A 17962-nucleotide genomic window follows, 5' to 3' on the forward strand; every position below is an offset into this window, starting at 1 on the left:
TCTAATTGAATTGAGAATTTAGAAGTCTTTAGATGATGGCACAATGACTCTTCAATATTTTCAGCCATCTCATCAATTCGTCTCTGCACGGAACTATTGCTCAAAGGAATTTTTCGGTTTATGGAGCACAGTATGGAGCACAGTAGTAGTTATTACTTCTTTTATTGCCGGTAAAATTAAATCCTCTCCAATAATATGAGGTTTACCTGTTTGAGAAATTAGCAAGGAGATATTGTAGGAAGCTCGGAGTCCGTAGTCGTCTTGCTTATAGAAGCCGCTGAAAAAAGTTTTGACACAGTTGGCTGAGCTGAGTGTTTCTTTTCCAGTTCTTGAAAATAAGTCACACTGTTGTCTTTTTTATCTGAATGCATTTTATTCAAATGATCTTTTAGCCTTGATGGTTTCATCGCTTCATTCGAAAATGTTTTCTGATAGAGAAGGCACATAGACGAAGATAGATTTGTGGGATTTTCAATAAATCCATATTTTATATATTCCGCGCTAGACTGCCGTTTCTTCTTTTTTGTTTCCGACATAATCATGTTTTCAAAATGCCGAAGTAAAGAATCGAGTATTAAAAACTTCCTAATACACCACTCACAGTATTCACCACCGCACGTATAGCACTGTACCTAGCTAGTCGCTAACTAAATTCACTTGTTTTCGTAATATCGTCGAATGACATTAGTGGCTCCCCCCATGCCCCCTCCCGGGTTGAGTGCCCTAAAGTAAAAGTAAAAACTTGGTCCCACAACTAATTTGTGAGGAAAACTCAATACTCCACTCCTATCCACCCCCCTCTCCGAGCGGTCCTCAACTTACTGATGGGCACTTCAGCAAGATTGACATCTGACTTTTGGTCGAAAGATAGCCTTTAGGTGCTTGTACTTTCTGATCGGTTAATTGTTTTGTCGTGACTATTCCTAACTGAATTTTTGCATGGGGGCCTCCAAAAACTAACCGGCGGCTATTGTTGTTTGCGTCGAGCATTCCTCAGTGAATCTAAAGAAAAGTGAATCGCGGTCGAGTTGTTCTGCGTTGAACCTACCTGAAAGAGAGTTTATATGATTATTTTATGCTTACCTGAGTCGCCTGATGGCGACTCGTGGGGGTGGTCGTTGGTTCTGCTTGGTCGGCCTTGGGTGTTAGTCCCTTTCTCAGAATCTACAGTCATCAAAATTCAACGCATCGTGTAGATCGCGTAGCGCTGGGTTGTTGTGCGATCTGATTCTATTAAACACGCTTTCTGCGTGTTCTCTCATATACATTACTAACTGAATAGCGCGCGCGCTTTTATATGAGATAGCGGGCGGGCCTAGTACTTTCGAGAATGGAGACTAGAAACTTCTCGCTTCGCATTGAAGCTTACCGCAATCTATTGTACAGTTTGACAACTATCGGACAGGAAATAGTTACTGTCTGGTCCCCTAGATGGCGTTACACGAGGAAACGCGTGCTAAGCGTAAAGGATGCGGTAAAGTTTGTGTTAAAAGCAAAGAAATATTTTTAAATTAATCATCGCCCCCCTAAACCGCTTCATTGCCCCCCAATCTTCTCTGTGGCCTTTAATGCCCCCCTATAGGCCTCCAGCGCTCACAAGGGTGCGTTATCGCCCACTTTGACTTTGAGAAATACTACTTTATACCTACTATTGAATGAAATTTGAGCTTGAATTTTCACTGCTGAAGACGGTATCCCAACACATCGTTCTATTAAATGAAATATTATGTATTATTATAAAAAGCGAAAACGTCAATTTTTCCAACACCATAATATGCGGTTACGAATTAATTGAAGTCACAAGGTGTGTTGAATATCAAACTCACTTATTTAAAGTTTGTTCTGGCAGTTCTTTTTGGCGCATGCGCCAAAATATTTGAGGCCACAGTAATTCATTTGTTTCGACTTCATATAGGCTGTCTTTATCACCCATATTGAATAGATTCATGTGCTAGAGTACCGTTCCCCACTCTTTGAAAATCTGTCTGATCCTAACTGAGAGTAACAAAAGACAGTAAGACGCCTTTTGCATCCTTACATTGAAGGCAGCATAACTTTGTTTACGGGAAGTAAATTGGACTATAAAACAGAGGCGGTTGGTTTAGTTGATAATCGGAGAGACAGTATACATTTATAAAATATATCATTTCAGGTGAAAATGTATTCTGTTCAAATAGTTCCTACAGAAAAATTGATTTATTATTAATGATTATGGAAATGAGGCCATTTTTTCTACCACCTACTAGATTTTTATTTATGTATGGCTTTATAATAAAGCGCGTGGTTTACTGGGACAAAATTAAACTATTTCATATGAACTAATTCATAACAATGATAAATATGAATTTCAAAAGTAATGATGAACTTTGCTTCATAAAATCAGATAAAGAAATTTGTGATTTGTTCTCAGATTTGATTAATAAGCAGTACGGTTTGTGAGGTTCGATACAGAGAATTTTCAATTAGAAATGAATATTTGTAATAACCATTGAGGTTTGATATTATTATGTGATTTCATTCAACATCGGTATCTAGAGGTCTTTGTGGACCGACATTATGAAAGAAGATATTTTTGATGTTTTTAATGATAATTTTTTTGATCTTATTCTTATAAATAACGTTTTTGAAACTAGGTTTATATTATTTCATCATTTGACATAACCCAACCAAAAAAGGTTAAAAGAATGACAACCGTCATTTCTTATTGAATATTGTCTGTATGTCTGACGCGAGAGCCACGTGCAAAGAAAGGAAAACCAAAACGGAAATCATATTCTTTGTGTGACGTAAGTTAGTTGTTAAGTGAGGAGATTTAATACCGGTTGCACAAGAATAACTATTTAGTATACAAACTAAACATTGAGCAGAAAGCTTTTTAATCTGTTTTAATCACAGAATGAATATGACTTATAGCACACATATGAGAAACATATTTTTCATTTTTGAATACAGTTTTTTTCATTTAAATTAATGATTTTTCGTAATTATATAATTCGTCAGCATGAATTATTGAAAAAAAACATAATGTCAGTCCACAAAGATCCCTAGATACCAATTTTGAATGAAATCACATAATAATATCAAACCTCAATCGTAATTGTAAATATTCATGATTTCTAATGGAAAATTCTGTATATCGGACCTCACAAACCGTACCGCTTGTTCATCAAATCTGAGAATGAATCACAAATTTCTTCATCTGATTATATGAAGCAAAGTTCATTACTTTTAAAATTAACATTTATCATTGTTATGAATTAGTTCATTTGAAATAATTTATTTTTAACCCAGTAAACCACGCGCTTTATTACAAAGCCATACATGAATAAAAATCTAGTAGGTGGTAGAAAAACTGGCCTAATTTCCATAATCATTAATAATAAATCTGATTTCTTGTAGGAACTATTCAAATACAGAATACATTTTCACCTGAAATGATTTATTTTATAAATATATAATATTTGTTGTTATAAGTTTGTAATTGTTATTCCTGACATCTCTATATTTTATATACATATATATTTTACTCATTTATGTTAGTATACCTATTCTGTGACCTGCCATTTGTACTGAGTGTATTCAATATGGTTAATAATTACTACTATTATCCCTCTGATTATCAACTAAACTAATCGCCACTGTTTTATGGTCCAACTTACTTCAAATGTAAACATACTCTCCATAACTCCTTATTACCCGCCACCCCCCTTGCAAATAAGCTGAACAGAAAAGGATAGTACGATACCCGTTTCAAAATACATGTATTGGTATAGGCATGGCAACTCTATGTCTTATTATTACTCCCAGGTTCCCCAACTTTTCATGTGTCATATGTCAATCCAATTTTGGTTAGAAAGTTAGATGGAATGTTTCATTGAATAGTGAAATATCATTCAAAAATTCAAGATGTCTAAAGTGGATATGGAGTTGAAAAAAGTAGGGTATGTTTTTAAAGATATGATACCTTTTTTCAATCATTTTATCATAGGCTTTCGCTGAGTTACAAGAAAAACAATTAGAAACTACACAAAAATTAAGGATGGCAGACATACAAATAGAAAATTTGAAAAGGAGTAAACAGCATGCATCAATTACAGAGAGGTATGGAATTTGTATGGATTTTTTATCAATTTATAATATCCTCCATTATTTCAGGGAAATCAATGCTATTGAAGAAGGCACAAACACATATGAATCTGTAGGAAGAATGTTTTTTCTAACTCCCATTGAAAAAGTAAAGGAAAATTTGAAGACTAAGCAAAATGTAGCAGAAGACAAAATTAAAGTGTTGGAAAGCAACAAAACTTTCCTCGAAAATTCTCTAAAAGAAGCAACAGATAGTTTAAGAGAATTAGTACAATCTAAAAAATAACCTTGAAGCAGTTTTTATTTTTTATTTTGTCACATAATTCTATATAACTTATATATCTTAACAAGAATAAACATTTAAAATTACAAATTTTCCTGTATCACATTTTCGAACAGAAGACATTGTGGCTCAGGATTTGGTTCTACGTGAAGTGGTTTATGGAGTAATTTGAATATTCCTGTTCCAATAGGAGCTTGCATACCCATTATGATGTTTTCAGAAACACCACTCATTTTATCTGTTTGTCCATGGTAGGCTGCATCAAATAAATGATCTGCTGTCTTCTCGAACTGAAAAGGAAAATCAAATTTAAGTTTTGAATATAATGAGTTTAATTGGAGAAGTTACCGAAGCTAAATTGAGGACAGACTGTTTCATTTTTGCTAGCCCTTGTCTTGTAATTCCTAGTACTTCGCCAACATGTGTCATTTGTGCTGCTAATAACATTATGTGCCTGTAATCAACACTCATTCCATGGTTTTCCATAACCATTTTGATTTCAGACATTATCGTCTCCCTAAAGAAAGAAAAATGCTCAGTTGAATTAATTATTTTGTATAGGGATATTTGCAGCCATTGTGATTTAATGCAAGAGTTGTTAATTACTCTAGAAATTTTAAATGAAAGAAGGTTCAAGTATAACATTTTAAAAGTTTTTGCAAAAAAAAAGTATTTATTGATTTAACAGCAACAATGTTGAAAATGATATTCAATATTTGAGGTTCAGACATTAATTTTGTGAAAAAGTGAACAGAATTGAAATGTAATAATAAAATAATACATGAAAACTGTTATTTCAATCTACTTTTAACCATAAACAAATACAACCTGATGAAGTGAACAACTTGTAGTAAAGGTAATAATAATATTTTTATAGGTTATTTCATATAATGCATTAAAATTCAATAGTTCAAATCAGATCATGAAAAAATGTCTAGGTGTTTCAATCTACTATTTTTTAATAACAGCTTTCTTTAAAAAACTTGTGTTATTTGTAAATTTATATCATATAAAAGATAAAGTGAATATTCATAATTGTTTTGCCTATTGATTAATTATATTTACATCTTCGTGATTTTGTTTCATTTCTTGTACATATGACTAGGGAATCAAATTTTATTTCTACTTTTGAATGTGTTCGAAATAATGTCCCAAAAAAATCTGATCCACATCTACTTTTTTTCAATCTATGTGAAAGTTACAGGAGTATCTATAATCTTTGTTATATATTTTCAGAAAATATTTTTCAATATCTTGCAATTTTGTTGTTCTGTACCATCCTAGTATTCCAGTTATGCCTGAACTATGGTAAAGTACAGTATCTCCAAATGATTCATATATGTTGTTTCAGATTTTGGCAATAATATTTGCAGTGTTTTCGATATATAGTTGACGTGGTCATTCCATTTCAGATGTAGTAACCTCTGGTGTACAATTAATATGAATACTTATCCCACTCCAGAATAAAATACTGTCTCTCAATGCGCTTTCAGCTGACCAAGTTGACTGATAACTGATGATGCTAACTTGGTTAGTGCAACAAGTGTCGGGAGACAGTAATTTTTTTTCTGGTGTAAAAAAGTGTTTTTAATGGATGTATATCAATCATTCTCAAATATTTGATATTTAATAAAGTATTAAAAAATATTATTACTAAAGTTTTCAGATGAGTCAGATCAAATATGAAAGTAATATAAACCTAATAATTTAAGGTGTTTCAGAATTAACCAGAATCTCTATGACTATGTCATGAAAGCGATAAATCAAATTTTTTGGCCCCATATCCATCTACTATTGTCTCACTACCTTGCTGCTTCAATTCCCAATGTGTTAAAAACTTCTACTATATTGTTTGAAACTGTTTTTCTCCCATCTACTCCATAAGTTGCCATGACTTCTCGTAAATTATCACCTTCAACGCAGAGACTGTAAGTAGTTTTGCCGCCTTTATCTTCTCTTGCTATTACAGCCCTGTTGACTGTTGGCAAACCCTAGAACATGATTTCATAAAGAAGAAATCAAATTTGAAGTATAATACTGATTCAAAATATTTATAATTACCTTCACCACAACATTTGGTATTTGTTCTTTCAGATCACACAGTGCAAAGTTGAGTCTGTTCGAATGTTTACTTCTACTTGGATGGACAGTTATGATGGTATCACTCTCGACTTGAACATCTGTGGGTTTTAATTTGAGTTTAGAGGTGCAAATGCTGAAAAAAAAAAGTAGTTAGATGTTCCTCATGAAATCTTATTGGTTATTACCAATATCGAATGGATTCGGCATTCACTTCTAGTTTTAGTAGCTTGATTCTTTCATAATCGAGTTGAATCAACAAAAAGGCGTCTGTTTTCGTCAAAACTTGAGAAATACTGGTGGAAATCTAAAAAAAGCTCAGAATATCAGAATATGATCATGAGTTCATTAATGTCTATGAATAAAACATAGTTCGAAATAGCAAACCTACCTCTCCCAAAGTAGTCCGTTCAATCCGACCTTTTACTTCTCTGGCAAACTCAGGATCAACACTGTTTACCAAACTTGCTCTGATAATTGGTGTACTTATCTTTTTACTCACATTTATAATTTCTTTTATCCTGAAATATTCAAATGACTGATGTGAAAATAAAAATTATAACACTGATAAACGCTTTGTTGTTCTTCAACTTCTAGTACTTGGGAAATCCACCAACTATTACTCACCTAGGAACACCCTGGGTAATATTCATACTAGCTACACCAGCAAAATGAAACGTCTTCAATGTCATCTGAGTACCTGGTTCTCCAATACTCTGTGCAGCGAGGGCTCCTACGGCTGTTCCAGGTTCAATTATGGATCTGGTATACTTTTGACCACAAGTTTCAAAAAAGGTGACAAGTTGACTGCAAGTTAGACGTTCTATTTCTTTCGCAAATGGGCTACAGCCAAGTCTTTTTCGTACTGAGTCTACTTTGTTAGCTACTGTGTTCATGTACTGACTAAAATTGTAGATAATATAATAATAAATATAATGTAGTCATAATAATATAATGAAAATAACCGTCATGTAGAACAAGTTATTTTTTAGGTTAAGACTTCCATTATCTAAAAAGCTGTTAACTGATTGAAAATCTATGGGAGAGAAAACATTAAATATCAAAAGTACTAAAAATAAAACAACAAATATAAACCAAGAGTATGAAATTCAAAAATATAAGAATGTAAATTTACATACATTACAAATTTTTTCCATGACTAGTGAAAAAAGCGCCAATTATGTGACCGTTTCTTGTTTGGTAAATAGGTAAAATTATTCATAACTCACAGAAAATTTGATAAAATTTATTGAATTCATCTGCCCATTCAGGATAGCCTCTTTGAGAGTTCTGTTCAGAGTAGGTGCAGATAAATTATTATATACTAAGGGCATATTATTTAGCAGATAATGCACAAAGTAAAAAAATGATTCCTTGAAAATGATTCTTTGAAAATGAAGAACGATGGACAGGAAAAGAAAATCTATAATTCATGTTCCTCAAGTGATTTGATATGAATGTTCTCCCTTCGAACTCTTTTTGAGGCAAGGTACTTGGGTAGTCCAGTAACCAAGATCTTGTAGACAAGACGACAAGTGTACTGAACAAAATGCGTTTCATCCAACTTCAAAAGTTGCAATTCTCTAATATGGGGGGGTGATATATGCTTGAGGGGTAATTGTTTTTATAAAACAAACCTGTTAATCAAATCAAAATATTCTTATGGGCAAAGTCTAGTAAAGTAAAACGTCTATATGAGACAATTAACAAATATACACAATAAAATAATGCTTAGAGACAAGAGCAGAGTATATGGACAGAACAATATTAAGCCCAGCTGAACAGATACAAATATAAGTACATGAATATATGAATATTAAGTAAATGTAAATATATAGTGCTACGTAATGAACATTGATAGCCATTTTGTGTTGATTTCAATAACTTGTTTACACAAAGCTACATGCAAATTACTCGATAGAGCCTTGGTAGAATTCATCCACACAATAATATGGCCTCCCAACAAGGAATTCTTTTTCTTTCTTTCTGATTTTTTTTCATTATATATTCGCCTTAAATTAATGGGAAGGTGATAAATAGAATTTTGTGTAAGGGCTAGGGTAGGTGTTGGACGGGAAATGAAGTAAGACTGACGTGTACTATAAGTTGAGGTGGTATTGAATTGATTTTTATATTTTTCGTGGATACCTTTTTAGACATTGGAAGTCTGTCTGAATATAAAGGAACTATTAAAGTTATCTTTGTTTTTTAGGAATATAAATAACTATGATAAGTTATTGATTAGACTATTTATATAACGTGGTAATAATATAAATTGTCGATAACTCTCCTGTTCGCCTTTATTACACTTTTTTAGATTACAAAGTAATCTTGTTATATTTATTTTTCAAATAATGGAAGTTTATAAACCGAAAGAACTTCAAGGAGTGGAATTTTACAGACTAGGAATTCAAATTTTTATCTGATAATTGCCTTCATCAAAATATGCAGAATGATTGTACTTTACAAAAATATAATTACTAATTTTTGCTCTAATTCATAAACATTCAGCAGTAATGAGTTTTGTTTACATGAATAGTTTATCACTTTTTTCCATTATTGTACATTAGGTAAATTTCAAAAAAAAAACATCTTTTCATGTTCAACTGTAGGAATTTTACATGGGAATCAATAAGAAGAGAAAGAAAGATCATCAATGAAAACGCTTAAAAAATATACACACAGATATTTCTTTCAGAAATCTGAAATTCTTTTTTTCTCGAAATACTAAAAGTTCTTTCTTTTCAGAAATTATAAGTTATACTTTTATACTTTCTGAAGCTCACTTAGAAAAAATAAATCTGAAAACTCACACTAATTCATTCCTAAAATGCTCGCTGCATTCATTTAACGCCTCTGTGGCCAAAAATGCTTGAGTTGCCCTTCGAATTTGGTCTCCATCAAGAGCGACTTCTTCTCGGTATGGATACCTAGCCCTAACATATTCCAAAACTCTTTCGAAATCCACTGGACAGTCCTTACCTGAATTCATATTATTTGAGTTACTTATATATAGATAAGAAATAATATGTTTTCAAGATTTTGATGAAAACCTAATAATATCATACCTGAATAACAATTTGAACTTAAAATCAATCAAAATTTAGATGTTTTTGTCAAAAGAGTTTTTAATTTTTGAAAATATTTTTTTCTTGTAGTATACATATAGTACTCATTTCAAATGTTTAGTGGAAATATTATTAAATATAAAAGGGAACCGTGGAAGAATTAGGAGACTGCGGGAGAATTGGCTGCATAATCTAACAGTTCTCTTTTTATTTTTGTATTTAAAAATTATTTTGTATTATTATATATATTGGTAAATAATAAATGTATTATTATTATTATTATATATGAAAACTTTTCGGAATACCACCGAATTTTTTTTCATTTCAATTCCAAAAGAACCTGTTTATTAAATTTTATTCATGTGTTAAAAATGTAAGAGTTAATCTGCAGTTCTTCCTTTAAATAACAATTTCAAAATCAGTTCGTTTTAAATAACACTTATTTTTATAATTTTGACTGATAGTAGAAAAGATGAGGGAAAATAACTTAACTACATTCTGCAAACAAATTATTTTAGCTTATAACTATAACTGTTTCATAATCTTGCCCAATTTTATGACACAATTACCAAATATTAACCCAATATAGAAATCAAATATAATACCTTCCATATAAGTAGGATCTAAACCGTCACAGCCATAGGTTAATTGTACAACATCTCCTTCTGCATTTCTTACAGATCCATCATAGTGTACCACCAAATCTTCCAGGGACTGATGAAGAAATAAAAGTAGTCAAATAATATCGTATCTAAAGAACAAAATGTATGCCTATTTCTAATAATTAGCCCATTAATTTAACAACTAAAAAATATAAAGCTCTCTAGGATGGAATGAGTCTAATTTTTTCAATATTCAATTTAAAACAATCATTCGATTCTATATACTTTATTGTCTGAACATAGTTAATGAGTTTTCTGACAAAATTACTTCAAAAAAACATGCAAATAAATGGAATACAAATATAAATTTAAATGAAGATATGAAATACAGAGCTCAAATGGTCAGAAGGTAAACGAATACTAATAAAAAATGTGTGATCATAACACACATTTTTTATTAGTATCAAATTCTAATTAAAAGCCAAATGTGAAAATAGTCAAACTAAGTGGGAAACATCTGTATACCGAAAACCCACTCGTACGGGACAGTATCTGAATCATGAATCTAACCACCATCAATCTACCAAAAGAGTAATTATCAAGACTCTAGTGAATCTTGCTTTTGGTATTGCTGCAAAATGCTGGTGAAATTTATACTTTCAGAAGTTTCTCTAAAAGTGAGAAAACACAAATTGAATGAGGGTAGTCTAGGGCAATATTACAACAATGATCTCCCCAAACATATGGGTTGCAGATGATACACGTCCATCAATTGTTTATAAAGTAAGTTTTGTTTCAACTAAAAAACAAGAGTAAGTGAAACACTCCATTGTTCTGGATTGATCTAAAAATTTCTAGGAGGCAAAACTTCCATCCCTGATATCTCCAAAAGAACTTCCTTCAGGTAATAACAGAAACTTTCTTCATGGATTGGAGATAGAGGACTTTACATTTTATGTCACTGTTCTTGTAAATTTTCAATATTATAAGCAATAAAATTATATTCAAAATGTTTGGGGGACCATTTTAATATTTATTACAATTACTCTTTTGGTTCATTATCACTTGAATATTTTCAAATACAGTATACTTCTTATTTCAAATCCTTACCTTCACCAATCTTCTTTGCATGTAACCAGTCTCTGCCGTTTTAACTGCCGTATCAACTAAACCTTCCCTGCCGCCCATTGTATGGAAAAAAAATTCGGTTGGAGTTAACCCTGAATAAAAACTGTTCTCAACAAACCCTTTAGCCTCTGGAGCTTTTGCTGGATAAAAAATAATTTTCAGAATAAAGTTTTGCAACCAGTTTTCAATTTTACTTACAGTGATGTTTAAAATGTGGCAAAGATCGATGATTGAATCCATCGGGAACCCGTTTCCCGTTGAGAGCTTGTTGACCTACACAAGCTACCATCTGAGAGATATTGATGAAAGAACCTTAAAGAACAGTTTCTTATAGAAGAGATATTTGTGAATGTATTTAATTATTTTACCTTTAGAACCACAAAGAGCCATAATAAGAGGACTATTTGTAGGATCTAGGTCAGCAACACAAGCTTGTCCTGCATGTTCCCTTATAATAGAGAGTTCTTTTAGAATCAAAGCTTCTAAAGATTCTTCTATTGTGCATCCTGGTTGGGTTTGCAATTTTCCCTCTGCCATTTGTTTAATGTACTCTTGACATTTTGAATACCTGAAAAATATTTTTTAAGACACTTCATAGTGAGACAATGTGTTTCTTTCTTAATTTTAATCTTTAAATATTTAAATTACAATGTAAATCATTGAAACTCAATATGTTTACCAATAGTTTTCTAAAGTAGGATGATTATAAAATATCTGATAAAAAGTTCAAGTTAAGATTCTCATCATTAGAAGTTGTGTGAATAATTTCTGTAGTGTACTACATGGGCTAAAAAATGTCAGGCCTAACACATAGATGTTGCTAGTCTTATTGCATTCACCACTTTCTCAGTTAGTACTAACCTTCAAAAGAAAGCTGTTGAAATTTCATGATATTCTACTTATGAGTTATTGTGCTAAGAAAGGCACTACTTCTGTTATTTCCAAAACTATGGTTCAAAAACAATTTCGTGTTTTAATTTTACACTGCTTCTTGATGGGAAAAAATACAGTCTAAGCGAAGCAATGGCTTGAAAAGTATTATAAGGACTCTGCTCCATCAGAAACAACAATTAAATGTTGGTTTGCCGACTCCAAATGTGGTCGTAGAGACACAGATCATGTTATGTATAAAATACATTTATGACAAGTAAGAAAAACAAATAGGTGCAAGGTACAAAGTTTTCTATAAAATAAAATAAACAGTAAAAAATTGTAAGAAGTTTACAGGGTACATTATAACATATTCAAATTAAGTGTGGAGATTCGGCAAGCATCTTTCTTGCGTCAAAAGTGTTAATACACACATGTTCTAAATGTTCTCAAGTGGAATAAAAACAGTTTTTTTTAAATATTTTTTAAAACAAAACATTCATATTTTTAATATTGGCAGGAAGTACATTATATAATTTAAAATCCTAGGCCTGAAACGTTAATGTCTAATGAAATTGCTGTTACGTGTATCATGATTGTGCAAACTGGATTGCATATATATTATAAGTGAAATCTTGAGAAAATAAAAAAAACTATTTGAAATAGCATCAATAAACTTCAAATTATTGTTAACCCTTATTGACAGAAACATTTCTCTTTGATGATACGTTCTTAGAGTTTTATATCAATTTGGTAGAAAGTAAATGAAAATAATTACAAACCCTTGATGCAGTAATTTAGATTTTTCATTCAGTAGATTCCTTCCAGGCGTTACATCACCAATTCCAATAGAAAAACCTGTATTCATCAAATAGCTTGAAGCCATTCTTGCTAAAAAGAAATGAATTATTTTTTGTCCATTTATTTTTATTTCTTAACTAGATACAAAAAGTAATCCTCACCCAATCGCCACATGGATCTAATGGCATACTCCTCGCCAAAATCTCTCAATATAATATAAAATATGTTTCCTCCTTTACCACCACTACCAAGGTGGCCCTTATCAAGGGTGCCAGCGAGTAACTCTGAATTACGAATGAGAACATAAGAGTCCTTAATACACAACTCCTTGTTTTTTGTATATGCTTTTCCTTTAGCCTCTAAACTTGCTTTAACAGGATTTTTTTTGTTTGGTCTGAATATCAGGCTGAATATTTGTTTACCTGACCAGAGCTGAACAGGCTGTAAATATAAAATTAAAAATTAAAATATATATATATATATATATATATATATATATATATATATATATATATATACATACATCTCAAGTATTATGTCACAAAGAGAAATAAATAATTATTCACCTTAATTATGCATGGTTTTGGTAGGTCTATATGCATATGTGTGTCTTTGCCAGCAAGAAGTGTGGCAGCTAGTGCCGAAGCACCTGCTAAATCAAAAAATGTATCTTTTTTGGTTATCAAATATGCACCAGTTAGAAAATCCTGAGTAGCAGCTATCAGGAGTTCCCCATTTCTAGGGGTTACCAAATTACTTTTATTCTGAAAAAAAATTATATAAGAAACCTCTTCAAATATAAATTACATATGTGACATTCATTTGCCCCATACATTTGTATTGACAATAAAATATAAAAGATTTATCATTATTATATGACTGTTGAATCTTACACCCATCAGAATTAAGGCTTCTGCTTTGGCTTCTTCTGTTTGTGGCAAATGCAAATTCATCTCGTCCCCATCAAAATCAGCATTGTAGGGATTACAAACGCATTCGTTGAACCTAAAAGTCTTGTGTTTATGAATTTTAGCTTTATGTGCCATAATAGACAATTTATGTAAACTGGGTTGTCTGTTAAAAAGTACTATATCGCCATCATGCAAATGCCTTTCTACCGTATCGCCCAGCTAAAATTGAAGAAAATATATATTTACATTTAATTTCATCCCAAAAAGACAGAAATCCATACCCTCAGTTCTTGTGCCAATTTTTCTCTGTTGCCATATCTTAGAAATTTTTTGAACTGACCATTTTTTTGTTGTACATAGTTAGCTCCAGGCCATTTGTCAGGTCCATTTATAATAAGTTTTCGTAAAACATCTATATTGCCTTGGAAAACTTTTTCTGAAAAAGTTAAAATTTTTGCAATTTGTTGAGGAACTCCCACTTGGTCAATTTCCAAATTTGGATCAGGAGATATGACAGTTCTTGAGGAAAAATCGACACGTTTGCCAGACAAGTTCCCTCTAAATCTTCCCTGTTTTCCCTTGAGCCTTTGAACTAAACCTCTGCCGGACTTACTGGGCTATGAAAGTAAAGAAAAGTGATTGAAGAAAATAAATTGTCACACTTTCCCATTCTCTATATATATTTTTTAGAATTAGTCAGGGTAATTATTCAGATACTTATGACATTTTCTGAAAAAAAAATTATTGGACTCCCAAGTTTTTGTTCACTTACCACGAATCTGAAGTCAAAAATCGATTCTGTTAAAAAAAAATCATCTACTTCAAGAACTCATCTTTGTTATTGAAAATACGTAAAATAGCACATTCATTTCACTATCACATACTACGAACCTTTATTCGCCTTTTTTAAATGTTTTTCCACAATAAAAAACTTCTGTTTCACCAAATGAATCCATTTTTTGGGAGGATGTCTCAAACGATATTTTTATTTCACTACAATCTTTATTATTTGTTGACAATATCACAAGATATAACAGTCCAAAAATGCATAATTTGTTGCCAAATTTGGTAAATTTTACTGAACTTTGCTTAACAAAACAATATACAGTAATCAGTTATAACATATTAAAATTTGTGCATATAAAAACGTATGTGTGTATTTATTAATTATACTACAATTTCATAATTCTCAGAATTATTATTGCATTAAAACGAAAACATTGTTGTGATTCTATATATTTTATCATAATTTTTCCTCATCTGTTCAGTATAATTTCTGACGCAAAAACGTCAGTCTTTTCTGAGAATTTAGTGCCTACTATTTTGGATTTATGGTATAATCCCTTTTTTAAATTGTGGAAGAAACCTTTCAAATGACAGAAAACAGTGCATCCATTTTGTTCATTAATTTTTAAACACTGCCAACGGAACCAATGAAAAAGTTTCTTCCAAAAATGTCATTTACTTTCATTAATGATTATGATGTAGTTTGTTGAAAGAAATACAATTTTGAAGAAATTAAACAGTTTTCATATACAAAAAAAAAATTAGCAAGTGAATAACGGTTCATAGTATGTGATATTGTCGATTTCTTTACCTTTGAATGGTCATATCTCCGTCACATTTTAACTCAGATCCCTGATCAGTGCATAAAAATATAAGAGTCCAATAAAATTTTCTTAGTTAAGTAGTTAAGTGTAAGATATTGAATATCGCAGTAAGTATACGAATAATCACCCTGGTAAGTTGCAGTGTTGATATTTGGAAAACAATTTCATTTGTATAATGATTGCTTCCTAAAAAATAAAGCAAGGTTCAATGTGAGCTCTACGAGTTTTCATTCCGTGATAAACTTGTATTGTTGAATTAATTATAATTGAATAAATGTACTAGAATATTAATAGAGTAGAATGTGCAAATAAATGACATTGTATGAAACATTTATTTGTTCAACTGATGTTATATTGAAAATTATTCAGTCTCCAATAGTTCAGAGAAGATGATACAAAAATTATATTTTTTTGGAAAGGCACATTATAACCAACTAGAGATATTAATGAGTTCAACTCCTCCCTCAACGGGTATTTTTTTAATTAATTACTTTATGAAAAAAAATGTTGTTTGAATCTAAGAGCAAGAGAGGGTTGAATTTACAATCATTCATTCTGAGTCACGACATGCCCCCACGAAATAAATATTGATCTATTTTGGCAACTGTGGATTGTTTTCAAATCAACACTGTAGATTTGTTGCTCTTCCTTACCATCATAGCAATAGGAACACCTGACAATTCACTATTTATATACAAGGCAGAATGTAACTGAAGAAAATCCCACATTTCTTGATAGTTATGTACATTAGTTCCAGATTGTTTGTACTTCTTGATATAATCATTCATGACAATAATTTCGGATTGCTTCATTGTTAAATCATCTTCATTTCTGAAAATATAAACGTTACATCAAACAAATAACAGGATCAAAAAAAAAAAACTTACGTTCCTGCTTTCAACTCAGATACTACTGAAGGTCTTATTGACACAGGAGGTACAAGCATCCTTGTTAAAATTAAGTCTTTTGGCCGTGACCTGTAAAAATAATGAGTTACAATATGTTTCATTCATTTATCGTTTTTGTATTTTACCGTTTTGTATCCATGGCCAAAAGTGCAATATCGTTTTCAGGAATTCTTTCAAATAACTTCAACACATCTATTGGAGTTAAAATTTCTGGAATAGGAGCTCCAGTAAAAACAGTCCGAATATCTGGATTGCTCTCAATTGCCAAAGAGTATTCATTAACCTGACTCTCCAAAAGCAGTTGTTTATCTTTTCCTCTATTTTTCTCATGGACAATTTTCAAAACAGAATTTCCAGCACTTCCTTTTGCTGCAGTCATTTTCTTTACGAAACCGTTTAATTCTTTGCAATATGGACATTTCGTGATTTTTCTACATTTTTCGATAAGTTTTTTTCTAATAGCTTTTTTTGTCATATAACTCAGATGGGAGTTTGCAAGGCGACTTCGATATTGATATTTATCAGATTCATCAAGAAGTACATGGGCACATCTCTTGCAAATACTTTGCAGAATACTGATTATACTTCGAAAATATCCCACATGAAAAACTGGTAATTCCAAATCAATATAACCGAAGTGTCCAGCACATTCAGTTATCTTCATTCCACATGTCTGACAAGGTTTTTCTTTGGAATTTGTTCCCTACGAATTATTATCTTGACTTTGCACTCTCCAACCAAAATGTAAACAAACTTACCAATCTCATGTCAAGTACTCCATAAGGTATAGGAGTTCTTTGATTGTCTTGATTATATAAATTTTTAGCTACAACGTGAAGGTGCGACTGTTGTTGCATACTCTCAGCACTTTCCAACACAAAAGTAACAAAGGAACTAAAAAGGAAATGTTTAGTTTTTTTCAAGTAGTCATTCATATCATACTTACATTTTCCTCGCAATATCTGTTTCTCGATATTGTTCTTTTGGCATTTTGAATAAGAATGAATACAAAAAATATTCACAAAACTTATTTTTAAACTGGAAGTTGTTTGTAACAAGACAATGTTTCTAACCAAGTCTCTTTCCTTTATAGAGAAACCATATTAAAATTTTTCATTTCCTCATCCCTTAAAAAGATTAGGTTAGGTTAAATTATAAGTTGGAAAACAAAAACAGAAAACAGTTCACATGTCAACACAACCACCACAAAACACCGAATGAAAAATTTCTGTCTCTCTCTGTCTGTTTTATTGGCCGTTCTCCTCCTGTCACATGACACTCATGTAACTATGAAAGCGCAGAAGAGCCACATCTTAGACAAGAGAAGACTTGTCTAAGGGCCACATATTTTCATTATTCGTTTATTGAAAATTACGACTCTGAAATTTGAAATTACAACTTTAATCTCGAAATTACGACTTTTCAACTCGAAATTACGACTTTTCAACTCGAAATTACGACTTTTCAACTCAAATTAGAACTTTGAACTCGAAATTTCGACTTTAATCTCGTAATTTCAAAATGATGAGATTGAATTTGAAATTTCGAACAAATAATGAAAATAGTAATACTTTATTTCCATTGAGACAATATAAACACAGAACACCCTAACTTGT

General features: G+C 31.4%; 2 protein-coding genes across 2 annotated transcripts; one reads left to right on the top strand and one right to left on the bottom strand.

Moving 5' to 3' along the window:
• The first annotated feature begins 3782 nt into the window (after positions 1 to 3782).
• Pfdn1 (prefoldin subunit 1) lies at positions 3783 to 5444 on the top strand. Its single transcript, XM_023166432.2, has 3 exons — positions 3783 to 3936; positions 3989 to 4101; positions 4156 to 5444. The coding sequence occupies exons 1-3, from the start codon at positions 3907 to 3909 to the stop codon at positions 4370 to 4372; spliced, it is 360 nt and encodes a 119-aa protein (XP_023022200.1). The 5' UTR covers positions 3783 to 3906; the 3' UTR covers positions 4373 to 5444.
• On the bottom strand, positions 4381 to 17532 carry Polr3A (RNA polymerase III subunit A). The gene is made up of 22 exons (XM_023166420.2): positions 17293 to 17532; positions 17105 to 17240; positions 16472 to 17049; positions 16326 to 16415; positions 16092 to 16269; positions 14110 to 14445; positions 13811 to 14047; positions 13484 to 13681; positions 13079 to 13358; positions 12899 to 13007; positions 11615 to 11814; positions 11445 to 11558; positions 11229 to 11386; positions 10122 to 10230; positions 9262 to 9430; positions 7076 to 7351; positions 6840 to 6969; positions 6637 to 6755; positions 6431 to 6584; positions 6176 to 6360; positions 4718 to 4886; positions 4381 to 4659 (listed from the first exon to the last, which is right to left on the bottom strand). Exons 1-22 carry the CDS (start codon positions 17334 to 17336, stop codon positions 4453 to 4455), a joined length of 4176 nt encoding a protein of 1391 aa, XP_023022188.2. The 5' UTR covers positions 17337 to 17532; the 3' UTR covers positions 4381 to 4452.
• Between the last annotated feature and the right edge of the window lie 430 nt (positions 17533 to 17962).

This window comes from Leptinotarsa decemlineata, unplaced genomic scaffold (assembly GCF_025532065.1).
Source record: "Leptinotarsa decemlineata unplaced genomic scaffold, Ldec_3_MD MMD2_tig00000035_RagTag_RagTag, whole genome shotgun sequence".
In the NCBI taxonomy this organism is placed as follows: Eukaryota; Metazoa; Arthropoda; class Insecta; order Coleoptera; family Chrysomelidae; genus Leptinotarsa; species Leptinotarsa decemlineata.